The sequence below is a fragment of the Cavia porcellus genome, unplaced genomic scaffold (assembly GCF_034190915.1).
Source record: "Cavia porcellus strain 051 isolate PalLab524CR breed Dunkin Hartley unplaced genomic scaffold, mCavPor4.1 scaffold_22, whole genome shotgun sequence".
In the NCBI taxonomy this organism is placed as follows: domain Eukaryota; kingdom Metazoa; phylum Chordata; class Mammalia; order Rodentia; family Caviidae; genus Cavia; species Cavia porcellus.
In genome coordinates this window covers 55,501,005-55,518,392 of record NW_026947505.1, presented here as the reverse complement: position 1 = coordinate 55,518,392, position 17,388 = coordinate 55,501,005, and the positions used below count along the sequence as shown (strand labels likewise).

The 17,388-nt window shown below is 38.3% G+C and overlaps 1 protein-coding gene across 6 annotated transcripts in view; it reads left to right on the top strand.

Annotated features, from left to right (window-relative positions):
- Positions 1–17,388, top strand: part of Bach2 (BTB domain and CNC homolog 2) — a 342,094-nt gene that overhangs the window by 245,340 nt on the left and 79,366 nt on the right. For all 6 annotated transcript variants that reach the window (XM_063233246.1, XM_063233247.1, XM_063233245.1 and 3 more), the window contains one exon: positions 10,835–11,089. In XM_063233246.1, the coding sequence (XP_063089316.1) occupies positions 10,835–11,089 (255 nt within the window). The remainder of the gene's footprint in view (positions 1–10,834; positions 11,090–17,388) is intronic.

The window sequence follows — 17,388 nt, the reverse complement described above, 5'->3', positions numbered from 1 at the left end:
TAGCTATAGGCTTATGTACAGGCACTTTTGCTGTCAAAAGTGTATCTGAAGATGGTCCCCACACATACACAGATTAACAACTGCATGTTGAAACGAGCCCAGAAAAGAAGTAAGAAACAATGGTATTACTAATATCAGTTCTTGAATTCTGGTAGAAACCCTAACTCTCCATTGTAACGGATTTAGTGGGCAATCTTCTGACAGTAATTATCATGAGCAAATCTTTTGAAACTGATTTGAAGAAAACAGAATGATTTAATTTTAGCGTTTAGATGCTCCTTTGTTCTCCCTTGTTCCTCCTTCATTTCCTCCTCCTCCTTTCTCCCTCCTCTTTCCCCCTCTCCCATCAGACTTGAAGTCCACTAATGACTGAGTCCAGTTCTTCGGGTTGTGTCCCAGGTTTGACAGTAATGCTGCCGTTGTAGTTAAACATACTTGCAGTCTCCCCTTTTTGTCTGTATTTGACTATCTGTTTTTTCTTAGTCTTTGATTCTCTGTTGTAAGTTTTGACTTGGTTCTTTTCTAAGACAGAATAATTTCTGTCAGATTTTGGGAACTCCCCTCCTACCGAATCAAGAAGTTTTGGGGAGGAGTTGCGAGCCCTGTGTTGAACTGTGCACTAGGTACGAATCTGCAGTGCCTTCTATTAAAATGTAAAACGATCCGTTGAGTCATCCTCCCTCTGGTTTGACTCAGATGCTTTATGGCGCACTTTGCATGTCATTTCTCTGTAATGATTTCCCCATGGAGAAGGGTGTCTGATAGAATCCAGGCAGACTGAAGATTGCTCTGAGTCAAATGGATCTTTTATTCTTTTAGCATTAACCCTTATCTCTCAGTTTCTCATTCTCTCATTTTCCCCAAAGGAACCTTAATGAAGTAAATAGGTTCCACCACCCTCATTTAGCCTCCTGATCACTGTTCACAATTTCTTCTCACATTAGCAGCATAAAGCTCGAGGGTAATATTTCTCTGGCTACGAGAGGAAAGGGGACCCTGGAAGGGAATATTTCACACAGATGCTGTGATAAAGAAAAATGCAAAAAAGAAATGACTTTTCCCTGTCCTCTAACTCTTAATAAGCAAATGCTGTTAGGAAGCAGAGATGGATGTATGAGAAGTGAATGTAAATGGAGAACATAGACAAGGAGAAGGAACAGCACAATCTGGAAGTGACAGCAGAGAACAGGAAACTTCTCAAGGGTAGAAAGTTACTGACCCCAGAAGAGTAGATGAGTTGCATCCTTAGTTGCGAGGCTACCACAAAAGAACAATAGCCAACAGGTGAAAAAGAACAAACTAGAAGTTACAGCACTGCTCGTCGTAATCCGCCCATTCCCAGTTCCACACCGCCTCCCTGCTGTCCCATCTTGCTTGTGCACACTCACCCCTACCATTCCTGGCCACCACTGACAGCAGTCTTGCATCTTGGTAGCCTGGCCTGGAGTCTCTTTCACACAGGTTTGAATTCCTCCTTCTCTTTCTGAGGTGACAGTGTATGGACCATGTGATTTCTAAAGTCCATCAGTAGCCTTCTCCCTGGCCCCTAAATAGTTTTATCTCACCTGTCTTTGCTAAGTGAAGATTTGAGGAGAGGATGAACACCCTGCTCAATTCTATTACGTGTTTCGAATGGCTTCCAAGAGAGACCCTGTCCTAAGTACCAGGCACTTTAGGGATGAGAGAGAGCAAAATGTCAAGCCATTGCTCAGCACTGGTGGATACCATGGTCCATTAGTAGATGGAAATTGGCTTTTCATTCATCCATCCTTCAGGTTGATTTCATTTAGAAGAGAAGAAATTCACTCTATTAGGTGAGACTCCCTCCCTTCATCTCCCTCAAAAGTTATGTAGCAGTGTTTTCCCCTCCAGTCAGCTGTGTTCTTTTAGCAACTCTAACTTCCTAAAACAAAGTCTTCTCAGACCTGTAACTAGAAAAACTCAGGTTTCAAGTTGTTGTACTTTCATAGGACACAAAAATTAGAATTAAAAACACTATGGAGGTCACTTATTCCTCCTGTTATAAATAAGGAAATAGAGATGCATGACATGGTTTGGTTTTCACAAGAAAGAAGAAAACATGGGATCTCTGAAAAGTCTTCATCCCTGTATTCAACTGATTTGTATAGATTCTTATTGAAGACAATAGCATGGAAGGGGTTAGGTTTGAGTATCTTTAAGGACCCACATGACTATCAACTGTAGACTTTAAGGAAATGGTGGTGAACCTATGACACATATGCCACAGTGGAGTGTTTGTATCATTAAAAAGTTTGCCATCACGGCCAAAAAGTGGAGGTGTTTCATTTGAAACTGAAAGTCCACCCTAAAACGTTTGTAACTAAGTCAAAGAATCTGTGGCAGATTCTCCCAGGATGACACTCTGGGACTGGGCAGGACTGGCAAGTATAAGGGACAGTAGTGACTTCAGTCAGTTGTTCCCTTCCCGAATGAGATTGGTGGAGTGAGCTTAATTTGGAGGGAATTGGATTTTGGTTATTTTTAGTAAAAAATAATGTAGATATAGAAAAATGCAAAAAAACAAATGTATAGTTTAACATAGAGTAAACCTGTTACTCATGTGAAGAAATAAGAACATTGTTGCTAGGCATGGTGGTGCACTCCTGCAATCTCAACACTCAGGAGGCTGAGGCAGGAGGATTACAGTGAGTTTGAGGCTATCCTAGGCTACATAGTGGGTTAAAGGCCAGCCTGCACTACATAGTAAGGCCTTGTCTCAAAAAATGCAGTGCCCTGAGGAACAAAGATGGTGGATAGATAACAGCTGGCTACAGAGGCTCCCTGAGATAGTCAACTTAGAATTCAGCAAAGTACAGCGTGGGGAGCCCCAAACAGAGGGAGAAGAATTCTCTCGTCCCAAGAAGAAATTAAGGTGAGAAGAACCAACGAAACACACAGTCCTGGTGCTATTATTGGAACAGCTAAAGGTTCAGTGTTCCCGCTGCAGCAGGTGACTTGCCGACTGTCCAAGGTCCCGCCGCCACTTGCTGAGCCATCTGAGGTCCTGCTGCTTCGACTCACTGGAGGCGCATTTACATTGAGTTCAGGGGTCAGCAAGCCAAATGGAGGGCTGAGTTGGCGGCGTGCCTGCATCAACCTGTGGTGAGTGATGGGAGTGGAGCCATTCCACAGAAAGGGGTCTCTGGCAGATGACACTCTGGGACTGGGCAGGACTGGCAAGTATAAGGGACAGTAGTGACTTCAGTCAGTTGTTCCCTTCCCGAATGGGATTGGTGGAGTGAGCTAGGTCTGGGTCACGTGACCTGGCTGAGACCTAATAAGTTATCCAAAATCAAGTCCCTTCAGCAATAGGGCACACTAACCACACTAATCCAGTGAAGCCTCAGAAGTTTGACTGACCTGGAGTGGAGGCAGCACACAGTAGTACAGTGAAGGCTACAGCAGCTTGACTGACCCGGCGGGGAGGGGCCAGCATACTCTGTCCCTGTCTGGAACTCACTAGCACACTGCTGTGGGAAGGGTCACCTAGCCAGTGTGCTTCAGAAGAATTGGAACCAACAAAGAAAGAAACTGGGGCCTCCTGGAAGAAGCAAAAAAGATGGGAAGAGGAAGAAACAACAAAAAGTCCCCAGGTCCCAACCCTGAGAACATTGACTCAGGACAGGTAAATACAAAGGATAATGAGAACAGCAAATATGCGATATCACACATGGTGCCAGTGGACATAAAGAGATATATTTGGGACCTCATCGACAAGTTCAAAAGTGAAATAGTTAGCCAAGTAAAGCAAGATATAAGAAGATTAATAAAAGAGATACTAAGCATCCCTCAAACAGACACAGACAGAAGAAGGAGGAACTCAAACAAAGGAGAGAACCATTTGATGAAGAATATAAAAAAAATATAGACTATATGAAGCAGATTCAAAGAGATCATCAGGAAATTAAAAACTCTATGAAAAGATGGCAAATCAACTTGAAAGAAACTAAGGATAGATTATCCAAACTGGAGGACAATTTTGCAATGTGGGAGTATGAAAGGGAAAACTTTGAAAAAATAACAAGGAAACAAGCAGTAACAAGACAAAGGCTACAAGACAACAAAAGGATCTATAACTTGAGAATAAAGAATGTGAATGAAGAAGCAGGGGTACAAACAAAGGAACTACAAAGGCTATTCACAGAAATAATTAAAGAAAACTTCCCAAATATAGGAAAAGGAAATGATATTCTGATGTATGAGGCATACAGAACTCCAGCCACCTACAACCAAAACAGAGCTACACCCACGCATATAATAATAAAGATCCCAGAATGTTGGGAGCCGTGGCACTGTCAAGTCATCAGACGCGGTGATTGCGAGGCCTGTAGGAAAGTACAAAAGCCTGAGCTAGATTACCCCTCTCATCGAGCCCGCCTGTGTGGCGCCTGTTTCCTGCTTCCTGATCCCTATCACCCCACTAAGTTCCCGCCTCGCAGGGTAGTCTGCCTAGCTATTAATGTTGCTAGCCAATCAGCTTACGCGACCCCTCTTGATTTGATTGGAGGCCACAATCCTATATATAGCCAGTACCTCCACCCCTGGAGGGGAGAAGCACGGAAGGAGCCGCGGAGAGCGGACCGGTAGAGGATTCGGGACAGACTGTAGAGAGAGAAGCACGGAAGGAGCCGCGGGGAGCGGACCAACAGAGGCTTCGGCCGGGACGAGTCCCGGGGTAGACTGTGAAGGAGGAGAGAAATAAAATAGAATACTTCGCCACCGCCAGATTTTGTCGTGTGTTCTTCCTGCCGGCCGGGAGCGACACCGACACCAGAAATTCAATATAAGAACAGAATATTAAAAGCTGTTAGAGACAAGGAACAGATAACCTATAAAAGAAGGCCCAGCAAAATAATGTCAGATTTATCGACACAACTATCAAGTCAAGAAGAGCCTGGAGCAAAATAATCCAAGCCCTGAAAGAAAATCACCTCCATCCCAGATTGATATACCCTGATAAACTGTCTCTAGAAATTAATGGAAAAACAAGATGCTTCCAAGACAAAGAGGAATGTGGGAAATTTGCAACCACCAATCCAACTCTACAGAGAATACTTCAAGGCATTCTAGAGAGAGATAAAAGTACTAGGATTCCAGGAACAGTGGCAGAGAGGCCTCAATGAATGGAGCAGAAAACAGAATGAAGAAGATAAGCAGACAACTGATGGCAAAAAAAGAGCATAACAGAAATGAGGCAAAGAAGATTTTATTCAAAACTGATATGATTGATAGTATCAAGTCTAAGAGTACAGGCAACTACCTGAAGATGACAAGACTCTACAATACACATTCTGGTTTGATAATGGCCAGTTTTTGAAGTTTATACTATATACAAAGTTGTGTTTTTATTAATACTGTTATATACTGATATATTCAATTATACATGTCTGATGATATAGCCAATTCTATTGGAAATAACAAGAGACAACACAGGTACAATGGTAGAACTCTCTGTACAATGGTCTTATATGTTTTTTGTGTGTGTCATGTGTTCATAGGAATATGTTTTGTTTTGTCTTGCTTCGTTTTGTTTCTCCCTTTAATATAGAAAGGATAGAAATACATGTTAAGACTCATGCATGTGTAGAATCTATAAAGTTTATGAGAACTGATCTTATGACACATGATGAAATGAACAGGTACTTTAAAGAAAAAGAGACACTAAAATACCCAGTGCTGATCCTGTAGTGTCATAATGTGAAACCCAGCAATAGTATTATTCTTTGTTCAGAGTGATATTAGCCTGCTTGGGTTTATTCAATGTCAACATAATTGAAGATATGGAAACTGTATATATGTTTAAGTGTATTGGATGGATAACCATATTTTTTAGTTTTTGTTGGATAGTTGAATAGAACTGGTTGGGTTCTCACTGTGTGAATCCCCACTTCATATGTTCCACGTTAGTATCTTGAATAACTATTTGTAAGAAGACAATCTGTAACCATCAACCAGTGATTTCTTATTGTTTATTTTTTCTTTGAAATTATGTATTATTTCTACCTGTTTTCTGTTTTGTTTAGTCTTTCTTTAAGTTAAATTTTTAAAAAAAGACACTACAGTACCCAGTGCTGATCACAGACTGTCATGATGTGAAATCCAGCAATACTATTATTCTTTGTTCAGAATGGTTTAGCCTGCTTTAGTTTGTTTAATCTCAACATAAATGAATCTATGGATAACTGCATGTATGTTTAAGTGTATAGGAATAACCACCATGTTACTAAGTTTTTGTTGGACAGTTGACCAGAACTGTTTGCAGGCTTGCTGTTTAAATTCCCACATATGTAAAATGACAATATGTAAACATCAACTAGTGATTTCTTACTGTTTATTGTTTCTCTGAACATATGTATTATTTCTACCTATTTTTTGTTTTGTTTAGTCTTTCTTTAAGTAAAATTAGAATTTGACCATAGGCCATAAGGAAAAAAAATAAATGCAGTACCCATTTCCAATGACAGTACTAATCCCCCAAAGGGAACCTCTATTCTGAGCTTTTTCTTCAAGGTTTTATTACTTTTGTCTGTTTCAGTCAATTCAGGCTGCTACAACAAAGTGCCATACTGGGTGGCTTAAATAACAAATGTGTTTCTCACAGTTTTGTAGTTCAGAAATATGAAACCAGAGTTTCAGTAGGCTCAATTTCTTGTGAGAGCTCTCGTCCTGGTTTATAGACAACTGTCATTTTACTCTGTCCTCACATGATAAAGAGAGGATAGTCTCTTATAAGGTCACTAATCCCATTCACGAGAGCTAAATCCTCCTGACCTAATTACCTCCTAGAGGACCACCTTCAAAGCCCATCACATTGGGAATTAATTCAGTTCATAACAGTATTCCTAGATGTTTAAGTTTTGCCCATTTTAAATGTCATAATGGAATCAAATTGTATGTTATTTCGCTATGCCTTGCTTCTGTAGCTTCTGTATTCAACATTAGGTTTATGAAATTCTTCCATATTGTTGCATGTGGCTTTAATTTGCTTTATATTGTTCCATGATATGAATATATGAATACTATATATCTCAGTGCATTTGTACATTCTGCTACTGACAGACATTTTATTCTTCTGATAGGAAATTATTTTGGACAATGTTGCCATGAGTTCCTGTTACAGATATGTGGGAGTGTCTGTAGAGTGTAAGCTAGAGAATAGAGTCACGATCATAATCTATGCGTGTCTTCAACTTTACTACCATAGATAATGCCAGATTGTCTTCCAAGGGTCTGAACCAACCTGCAGTAGACAACTCCTGTCACTTTTCATCTTCAAAAACACTTAACATGGTAAATCCTAATTTTTTCCAATCTGGTGTCTGTTTAATATATACTGAATTGTTTGTTACATTTAGATCAGTACATAATGATCTGATACCATAATTCTAATAGTTCTTTCAGCTCCCTTTCTGTATCAAACCCTGCTTCTCCACTCAGTTTGTACTTAAGTGTAGAAAAAAGTGCGAGTAGTCACTACTTTCTTATGCTACATGACAGGATTTTTTTATTTTTGTTTGCATAAGAATAAATGAAGCAATTACATCAACCAAAAATTTAGCAAGAATAGTGTAATTTATTATTTATTGACTCCTTTTTAAATTTTTTACATATTTTTCAATTACGCAATAAAAAACATTGTCACAAACTATCTCAGTAACTTGAACTTCCTCCTGAAAGTCAAGGAAAATGGGAGTTTATACCGAAGTACAAGAACCATACAGAGCTATTAAGGGTGTGATGGTACAATTTCAAATGCTTCCTCCTAACAGCAGCCTTAAATTTCAGTTAACTTGGCACTAACTAGTAGGCACACAGATGGAGTGCTTGAGTAAATAAAGAACACTAAACGTTTTAGCTGCTCCGTGTCAGACCCTTACTTTAGCTAAGGCATTAGCAACATTAAGTGACAAGCACAGTTTTCCATTACAAGGTACTGAAATTGAATTTGTTTCCACTTTAAGTAAGAAGTTTGAGTCTTGATGCAGTTTAAAAGTGCAAAAGTGGTAACTGAGTAATTTTAGAAGCACTGTGTAGTCTTAAAAGTTCTTTAAGTCTTGGTAACTGTCTTTTGTAAAAACTACTCTTACAGATTTATAATAAATAACTTTGAAAAAAATAATGCTTGATAAAAGCAGAAAATTTACTCAGCAATTACTAAATAAGTTAGCTTTTGATTCATAGAAGTATTTGCTTAATGCATTGTTTCTGGAAGAAATGTGGTTGAAACATCAAATAAAATGATTTATAACTTGGTTTTTTTCATTACCTGCAAAACATATTCAATTCTCTTCCTCTGAAGCATTCTAGACATGACAGGTTGTCTGTAAAACTTAACATTCTACTTTTCTTGTGAATTGCAGCTTTTCAGATTTTTGACTGTGGATTTTTTTTTAACTTTTGATTTATACTTTTACCTTCAGAACTGTTAGTCATTTTAATTTCTGAACATGACCCAAATATGAATGAAGAGTGGATGACTTAATGAATGAGTCTCCATTCATTAATATTGTACTTTTGATTGATAATCAGTTTGAAGAGATGAGCATACCATAATAAAATAACAGTAATTAACTTCGACTGCCCAACCATATGATCAAATTATTGAACTATATACATGTGTATGTATGCAACTGGGGTTTTTGGCCTACAGAAAAAAGAATAAGACCCAGCCAAAATCCAAATAAGAACCCTTGGAAAGCTTTCTTACAATCTGATTTCAGCCAATGTCTACATACTTAACACATTGTCTAATGCTTACAGACTGACTGTCAGACTCCTAGATGCTATTCTGAGCTCTGTTACTCACTATACTGTAAAGTATTTCATTCTTAGATCCTATGAGTCCTGTTGAAGATCTGAGAATTTGCTGCAGTAGGGTAAAAAGTGTCAATAAATATTAGTAAAGCAGGTTTAAAGTATTTAATATCATGATAGGAGAAGCAGAATTCACTTTGATATTGGTTGGTCAAAACAGACAGACTGGAGTTCCTAGAAGAGCACCCATGGTAACTAGAGAATAGGAAGGGCTGCAGAAACAGCGATGTTTGAAGGGGGGGCGGGGCTTAGTTGTTTTTCTCTCGTGCTGAGACAAAATACCTGATGCCCAAAATTAAAGAAGAAAAGGTTTATTTAGCTCAGTTTATGGAGTTTTAGTCCATATCAGCTGGTTCTAAGGCAGGGTGGCATAGCAAAGGAGCAACTGTTCCTGGAAGCAGCAGAAGACTGCAAAAGCAACAAGAGCAAAAATGGAAAGCAAGCCCCCTTTCCTCCCTTACACTGTATGCACGCTGCCCCCTCCAGGGTGGGTGTACCACTCACACCGTCACTGTGCCCTCGGGCACAGGTTGAGGATGTTTACAAAGTGAGGGTCCTGGCCCACTGCTGAGTTGAGCTCGAAATGCTGTTTCTGCTTCCTAAGGTAAGGGCATGAAAACAAGAGGTCCAGGTTTAACAAGCTGACCTCAAAAAGCTTGTCCACATGCCTGCATAGGCTTTGGGGGACATGCAGACTCAGTGTATCACAAGGGATCTACAGGAAAAGTGTGACAGGACTCAGTAGAAATGTGAAGGCCGACAGAGTGGCTCTGGTATGGCAGAAAGAAGGAATAATGTACAAAATCAAGAAAATACTTAGTAAACCTAGCAGGAACTTCAGATAATGATAGATTTTGGATAATACTCTTTGATGAGTAGAATTTGTACTGTTTAAATATTTTCTACGACTCTCTGAAAGGTTTTTCCAAAAGACAGAGATCCATGTTTATGTAACTGTCATAGCCTACTTCATCAACTTGGAGCACGTACACAGTCACATGTCCCTTGTTTTCCCAAGCCTGCCCTATCAGCAGAATACGGAGGCTGACTGCGATCTAAGAGAGAGCTCAGTCTTGCTTGTGACCTCGAATCTGACAGTTTGTGCACTGCCTTGCTTCACCACTATTAATGACTGCCCCTTGCCTGGCAAAACACCCTTGTACCCACTGCTGTTACAGGGCGGCTGAGTCCCCATTACAATTCTAGCCAATAGGTTTGACAAGTTTTTAAGTTGATTTTTAATTTAAGCATGTTTAAGGCAAGAAATATAGTATTTTTAAGATACTTTTTAAAGTGAAAAGTTTTATAAATGTAATGCTCATTATGAATACACCTTTTTATGACTCCTATTGTGATGTTGTTTCCTTAAAGAGGATTCTCATCAGTAATGGTACTGGGGTGATAACAGCACAGTTCCACATCTGTTGGCCAAGCAACAGTTGTACTGTGTTGATTGTACTTTGTCTTGAGGTGGCAGCAGGCAGGTATAACAGCTGACTACATGTACACTTCAGTGTGCATGCAGTGTGTTCACCTGTTAAATCATGTATTGTGATTAGATACTTATCCTAGTTGGCATCTTAATCAGACTTCAACTCGGGAACTTACCTGTGCTTCATCAAACAGCATTCAAAACTATTCATTTCCTCCTAGCACAAATTTCAATTAGTACTTAAATTGGAACTGTTTACATGGAAAGTTGTTTCAGCCTGCTAACAAAATCAAAACCACACATTGTAAAATGTATGTGTGTTGTATGTTTATATCGAATGTTTTAAGTGAAAGAATGCATTGAGTAGAAAGGACACAAGACACTCATCAAACTTGACTTTCCAGATATGTTTTCTGACCTCATTATGTTAACGGACCATGAAGGTGCTGATCGGCAATTCTGCACCCTTCTCCCTGGCTCGTGCAGAGGGACGTGGGAGCGGAGATGTTTTTCTTGCCTTCTCTCTGTGACTGAGACTGGTGGTGACTCAGCCTTTCTTTCTTTTAGGGTGTGAACGGCATGTCTGTGGATGAGAAGCCTGACTCCCCCATGTATGTGTATGAGTCCACAGTCCACTGCACCAACATCCTCCTGGGCCTCAATGACCAGCGGAAAAAGGATATTCTCTGTGACGTGACTCTGATCGTGGAGAGGAAGGAGTTCCGAGCCCACCGGGCTGTGCTGGCCGCATGCAGCGAATACTTCTGGCAGGCGCTGGTTGGACAGACAAAAAATGACTTGGTGGTCAGTTTGCCTGAAGAGGTATGATAATTTAGTTGGTTGTATGGCTGTTAAACACAGTTTGTTGACGTACAGAAAACTGAGAAGAGTTAGGAAGTGTACCCTGTGCCACATTGATGTCTAAGTCACCCACATGTTAGGCTTGCGGCATAGATGGTTTCTGTTTGATACACTTGACATCTCAGAGACATGAATATGAACACAGCATGTTTCTTTAAGGAATCTGAACCTTACCTGGGGTTCAGCAATCATAGTTTCTAGTTCACTTAACCTTCAGGTTTTGACTAGTTCAGCCCATGTTGGGTGTAGTCCTAGATGTCAGATCTGAATCACTGTATGCTTTCGCTGTTTCAAATGCTTTAAGGATCGCTAGCATTCTCTTGAGAATAAAAAAATGAAAGCATTCACAGTGCCTTCCTCACCTGGGGAAAAATATAAAAGCAACCAGTAATTTTCACTGTTAATATACTGAGATTCTAAGAAGCATAAACTTGTTTTTCTCACCACTGTTGAAAATACCCTACTCAAATTTCTTAATTACTTTAGTGACTATGGTCATTTCAGGGCTTTGGGGACAACAGCATGTGGACCTGCAGTGTCCAGAGATGACATTCAATTGGATGGGTTTTTGTGTTTGTTTGGTTTTGTTGTTTGGTTTTGTTGTTATTTTTGTTTTCTTTTTGAGACAGGATCACGCTATGCAATTCCGGCTGGCCTTTGGCTCACTTTATAGCCCAGGCTGGTCTCGAACTTGCAACAATTCAGTTGGTTGTTTTGAACTTCAGGAACTCAAAGGTTGGACTTCACCATGGTAAACTGTAAAACTGATCATCCTTTGAAATACATATAATCCTCTTCTTTAGTCATCCTGGCTTCTCTTCCTTGTCTTGGGATGAGGAAAATGAGCATCCTTAGGCTTTGGATTCAGGACAGCCATTTCCTGTGTGCTACTACCAGCCATTGTGTAGGATATTTACTGCATGATTCCTGGAGGTACAGCTCACATCTGTAGCCCTTACAAGTACAGTCCCACAACTGTACATTGTCTGTTGAGCAACTCTTCACAGCAGTCTTAAGAGAAAACCGAGACCCATTACTTGGATATGAGGTGCTAATGATTACAACTACCATTAAATCCCAGAGGTCAGATGCCTTCAGAGACCTGGCAAATAATACTAATGCAAAAAGCAGATGGTGCAGAAACAATAGGAAGCCATGCTCTACCGAAAATCCCAAATCCAACATAAAGAACAAATAAGGCAGGGTTGGAGATGTAACTCAGTAGTAGTCTTTGCGCGTACAAGAGCCTGATTCAATCCTTCGCAGTCTGACTGCCCCTCCTCAAAAAAAAAAAAGACACTGATAGAGCACTTGCTGAGCATCAGCAAGGCCCTAGTTTAATCCCAGTACCAAAAAAATATATATACTGGCAAATAAGATTGGCATGAGGAAGAGTATAAAGTTTACCAGATTTCAGTCCTTTATTAAGCAATAGAGCAGGAGCGTGCCCACTTGATAAACGTGAGAACTGTGTATGCACTCTGTATTTTTGCATTAGTATCCTTTTTCTGTACTCACAATAAAATGCTCCACTAAAAAAATGCTCCATTAACACCTCTCACACCACTAGTAAATAGACAATGAGAGAGATACCAGAAGGCGAAGGGCAAATTGTGAAAGATCAAATAACTAAGGCTGGAGTAGGGTGCAGAGCATTATGTACCAGGTAACTTGGGAAGACTGCAAAATGGCTGCTGTGGTGTGGCTGGGGGATTGTGAGCTGAATTTTCCTCACCTGCAATACTAGGGATAGTCAGTGGGGTGCCGTAAGGATCAGGTGACATAAAAAATATAAAAGTTTCCAGCACAGTGCCTGTGCTGTGGGCACGAGGAAGCATAATTCCCTTCTTTTTTTTTCATAATACTGTTTTTATTTTTTTATTTTAAAAAAGTAAAACAAAAAAGGATAGAAATAATACAGAATCTCAAAAAAGAATAGTAGGAAATTAACACTAATTAATATATTGCATATTGTTATCTTAGTAGTTGTTCAGGTTATAAGATTTAGGCATGAAAAAAATGATCAATCAAACAGAAAGTACAAACTGTTCTTTTGGATGAACTAACACAAGTTAGTAATATAACTATTTATCTTGTGTATATATACTATATATACACATATATATGTATTCCTCTGTGTGTGTATGTGTGTGTGTATGTATATATATATATAATCTTTTCCCTTATTTCTTCTTTCTCCTAGCCCAGTTGTTCTTTCTTTTTGAGCACTTTATTTCTCTTTTATTATCACAATATCTATTGTATATTTTGGATCTTATTATCCTTTCAGTTTATTGTTTTTTACACTAGGGAGACAATACGATATTTACAAATGTGATTTCAATTTATTTCACGTACGCATATGGTCTCAATTACCTCCATTTATCCATAAAATCCTCAAGATTGTCCTTCTTTATAGCTGAATAATGTTCCATTGTATAAAAATACCACATCTTTTTTATCCATTCCACAGTTGATGGGCATTTGGGGTATTTCTAATATTTCACTATTACAATTGTGCTGCTATAAACATGGGCGTATGTATATCATTGTAGCATGTAATTTTCAGTTTTTCTGAGAAAATACCCAGAAGGAGAATAGCTGGATTGAATGGGACTTCCAATCCTAGTTTTCTGGGGAATCTTCACACTGTTTCCCACAGTGGCCACCCCAGTCTCTACTGCCACCAGCGGTGGAGAAGCATTCCTTTTTCCCTACAACCCCACCAACATTTATTATCAGTTAATTTCTTGATGGCAGCCATTCTTTCTGGAGTGAGATGCAATCTCAAGGTTGTTTTAATTTGCATCTCTCAAATGACCAGTGATGTTGAAGATTTCTTCATGTGTTTATTTGCCATTTGTATTTCTTCATTTAACAAGTGTGTATTCATCTCAGATGCCCATTTGTGGTAAGTCTTTGACTTGGGGAGCCTCATGCTTTTCCGTTCTTTATATGTTTGGTATACAAGTCCTTTGTCTGAGGAATAGGTGGCTAAAATTCTTTCCCATTCTGTGGGTTTTCTTTTCACTCTGTGGATGATTTCTTTTGAAGTACAGAAACATTTTAATAAGATGAGATCCCAGTTGTTGATTCTTTGAAGTACTTCCCATGCAGTTTGCATTTTGTTCATGAATTCTTGGCCTACCCCTCTGTCTTCAAGATTTCTACCTATCTTGTCTTCTAGTAGATTCAGTGTTTCTATTTTAATATTTAGATCTTTGATCCATTTTGACTTGAAGTTAGTGCACGGTGATAGCCATGGGTCTAGATTCAGTCTTGGCATATGGAAAGCCATTTTTCCAGCACCATTTGTTAAAGAGGCTATCTTTCTTCCAGTAAATATGTTTTAGCCCCTTTGTCAAAGATAAGGTGGCTGAGTGTCTTGGTAATTGTGTCTACATCTTCCAGTGTGTTCATTGGTCCTCAGGTTTTTGTTATTGTTGTTTTACCAGTACCATTCTGATTTTATCACATTAGCTTTGTAGTATAATTTCAAGTCAGGGATTGTGATGCCTCCTGCCTTGCCTTTGTTGCCCAGGATTTCCTTTGCTATTCTAGGTCTTTTCTATTTCCAAATGAATTTTAGGAATTTGTCTCTAAATCTGTGAGATATGTTAATAGTATTTTGATCCAGGATTGCATTAAATCTGTAAAACAGTTTTGGGAGCGTGGCCATTATTACTATGTTGGCTCTTCCCATCCAAGAGCAAGGGATACCTTTCCATTTTCTGACATCTTCTTCAGTCTCTTCTTTTAGAGTACTATAGTTTTCAATGTATAGATCTTTTACATCATTTGTTGATTCCTAAGTATTTCATTATTTTGGATACTATTGTGAAAGGTGTTATTTCCCTAACTTCTCTCTCAGTGAGTTTTTTTGTTGGTTTGGTTTGGTTTGGTTTGGTTTGGTTTGGTTTGGTTTGGTTTGGTTTGGTTTGGTTTTTGTTTTTAAGACAAAATGTCACTATGTAGTTCAGGCTGGCCTCAAACTCACTTTATACCCCAGGATGACCTTGAACTTCTCTGCCTCCTGAGTACTAGAGTTACGGATGTGTATGACCACACCCAACCTTCTCTTTCTTCTTTAGATAGAAACAAGAATGGGTTTATTACTCTAACTCCAGAATTCCCTGGAAACATTTGGAAAACTTTCACTTATATAGAATGACCTTGGGAAAGAAGCTGATGCTTACAATTTATTATCTATTATCTGTTTGGGAACCATTCTGATTTTCAAAAAAATAGGGTGATATTTAAATATATGTGCAAATGAAAGCCCGACTGTTTATAACAGTCTTTCTTCAGTTACTCTGTTGAATCCATCTCAAGACTTAGGGTGTAACCATGTTCCCTAAGCCCAGAAGTGTCCCCAGTTAACACTGGGCTCCTGATCTACTCAGTGTTTCTGAACTCCAGTTTTTACCAATCAGAATTCCTAGAATTCTGAAGTCTTTGAGTTATTTATCAAAATACAATACTAATGCAGTAAAATAAAAAGGAATATAGGATATAAATGTATATGACATATCCTTAAAATTTCTTATTAGATCAAATCCCTAATAATTGCTTATTTCATTTTTTAAAATTTTATTTACAGAAAGACTAAACAAAACAGAAAATAGGTAGAAATAATTCATACATTCAGAGAAAAAAATAAACAGTAAGAAATCACTAGTTGATGTTTACATATTGTTGTTTTACAAATAGTTGTTCAAGATACAAAAATGGAGCATGTAAAGTAGGAATTCAAACAGCGAGACTGTAAACAGTTCTGTTCAACTGTCCAACAAAAACTTAGTAACATGGTTGTCAATCCTATACACTTAAACATACATGCAGTTATCCATAGATTCATTTATGTTGAGAGTAAACAAACTAAAGCAGATTAAAACCATTCTGAACAAAGAATAATAGTATTACTAGATTTTACATTATGACACTCCATGATCAGCACTGGGTACTATAGTGTCTTTTTTTTTTATTTAATTTAAAAAAATATTTAAAAAAACAGAAAATGGGTAGAAATAATTCATATGTTCAGAGGAAAAAAATAAACAGTAAGAAATCACTAGTTGATGATTACAGATTGTCTTCTTACAAATAGTTATGGAAGACACTAAAGTGGAGCTTATAAAGTGGGGATTCAAACAGTGAGACTGCAACCAGTTCTGTTCAACTATCTAACAAAAACTTAGACATATGGTCATCAATCCTATACACTTAAACATACATGCAGTTATCCATATCTTCAATTATGTTGACATTGAATAAACCCAAGCAGGCTAATATCACTCTGAACAAAGAATAGTACTATTGCTGGGTTTCACATTATGACACTACCAGATCAGCACTGGGTATTTTAGTGTCTCTTTTTCTTCAGAGTATCTGTTCATTTCATCATGTGTCATAAGATCAGTTCTCATAAACTGTTTATAGATTCTACACATGCATGAGTCTTAACATGTATTTCTATCCTTTCTATATTAGAGGGAGAAACAAAACAAAGCAAGACAAAACAAAACATATTCCTATAAACACATGAAACAAAAATAAGACCATTGTACAAAGAGTTCTACCATTGTACCTGTGTTGTCTCTTGTTATCTCCAATAAAATCGGCTATATCATCAGACATAGTATAACTGAATATTTCAGTACATAACAGTATTAATACAAACACAACTTTTTATATAGTATAGAACTTCAAAAACTGGCAGTTATCAAACCAGAATGTGTATCGTTCAGTCTTGTCATCTTCAGTGTAGTCCTATACTCTCAGACTTGATACTATCAATCATATCAGCTTTGAATAAAATCTTCTTTGCCTCATTTCTGTTATGCTTTTTTTGCCATCAGTTGTCTGCTTATCTTCTTCATTCTGTTTTCTGCTCCATTCATTGAGGCCTTTCTGTTCCTAGAATCCTAGTACTTTTCTCTCTCTCTAGAATGCCCTGCATTATTCTCTGTACAGGTGAATTTGTGGTTGTGAATTTCCTAAGTTCCTCTTTGTCTTGGAAGCATCTTATTTCTCCATTAATTTCTAGAGACAGTATAGCAGGGTATATCAATCTACGCTGGAGGTTATTTTCTTTTAGGGCTTAGAATATTTCACTCCAGGCTCTTCTTGACTTGATGGTTTGTGTTGAGAAGTCTGCTGTTATTCTGATGGCCCTCCTCTGTAGGTTATCTATTTCTTGTCTCTAACAGCTTTTAATATTCTGTTCTTATATTGGATTTCTGGGATCTTGATTATTATAT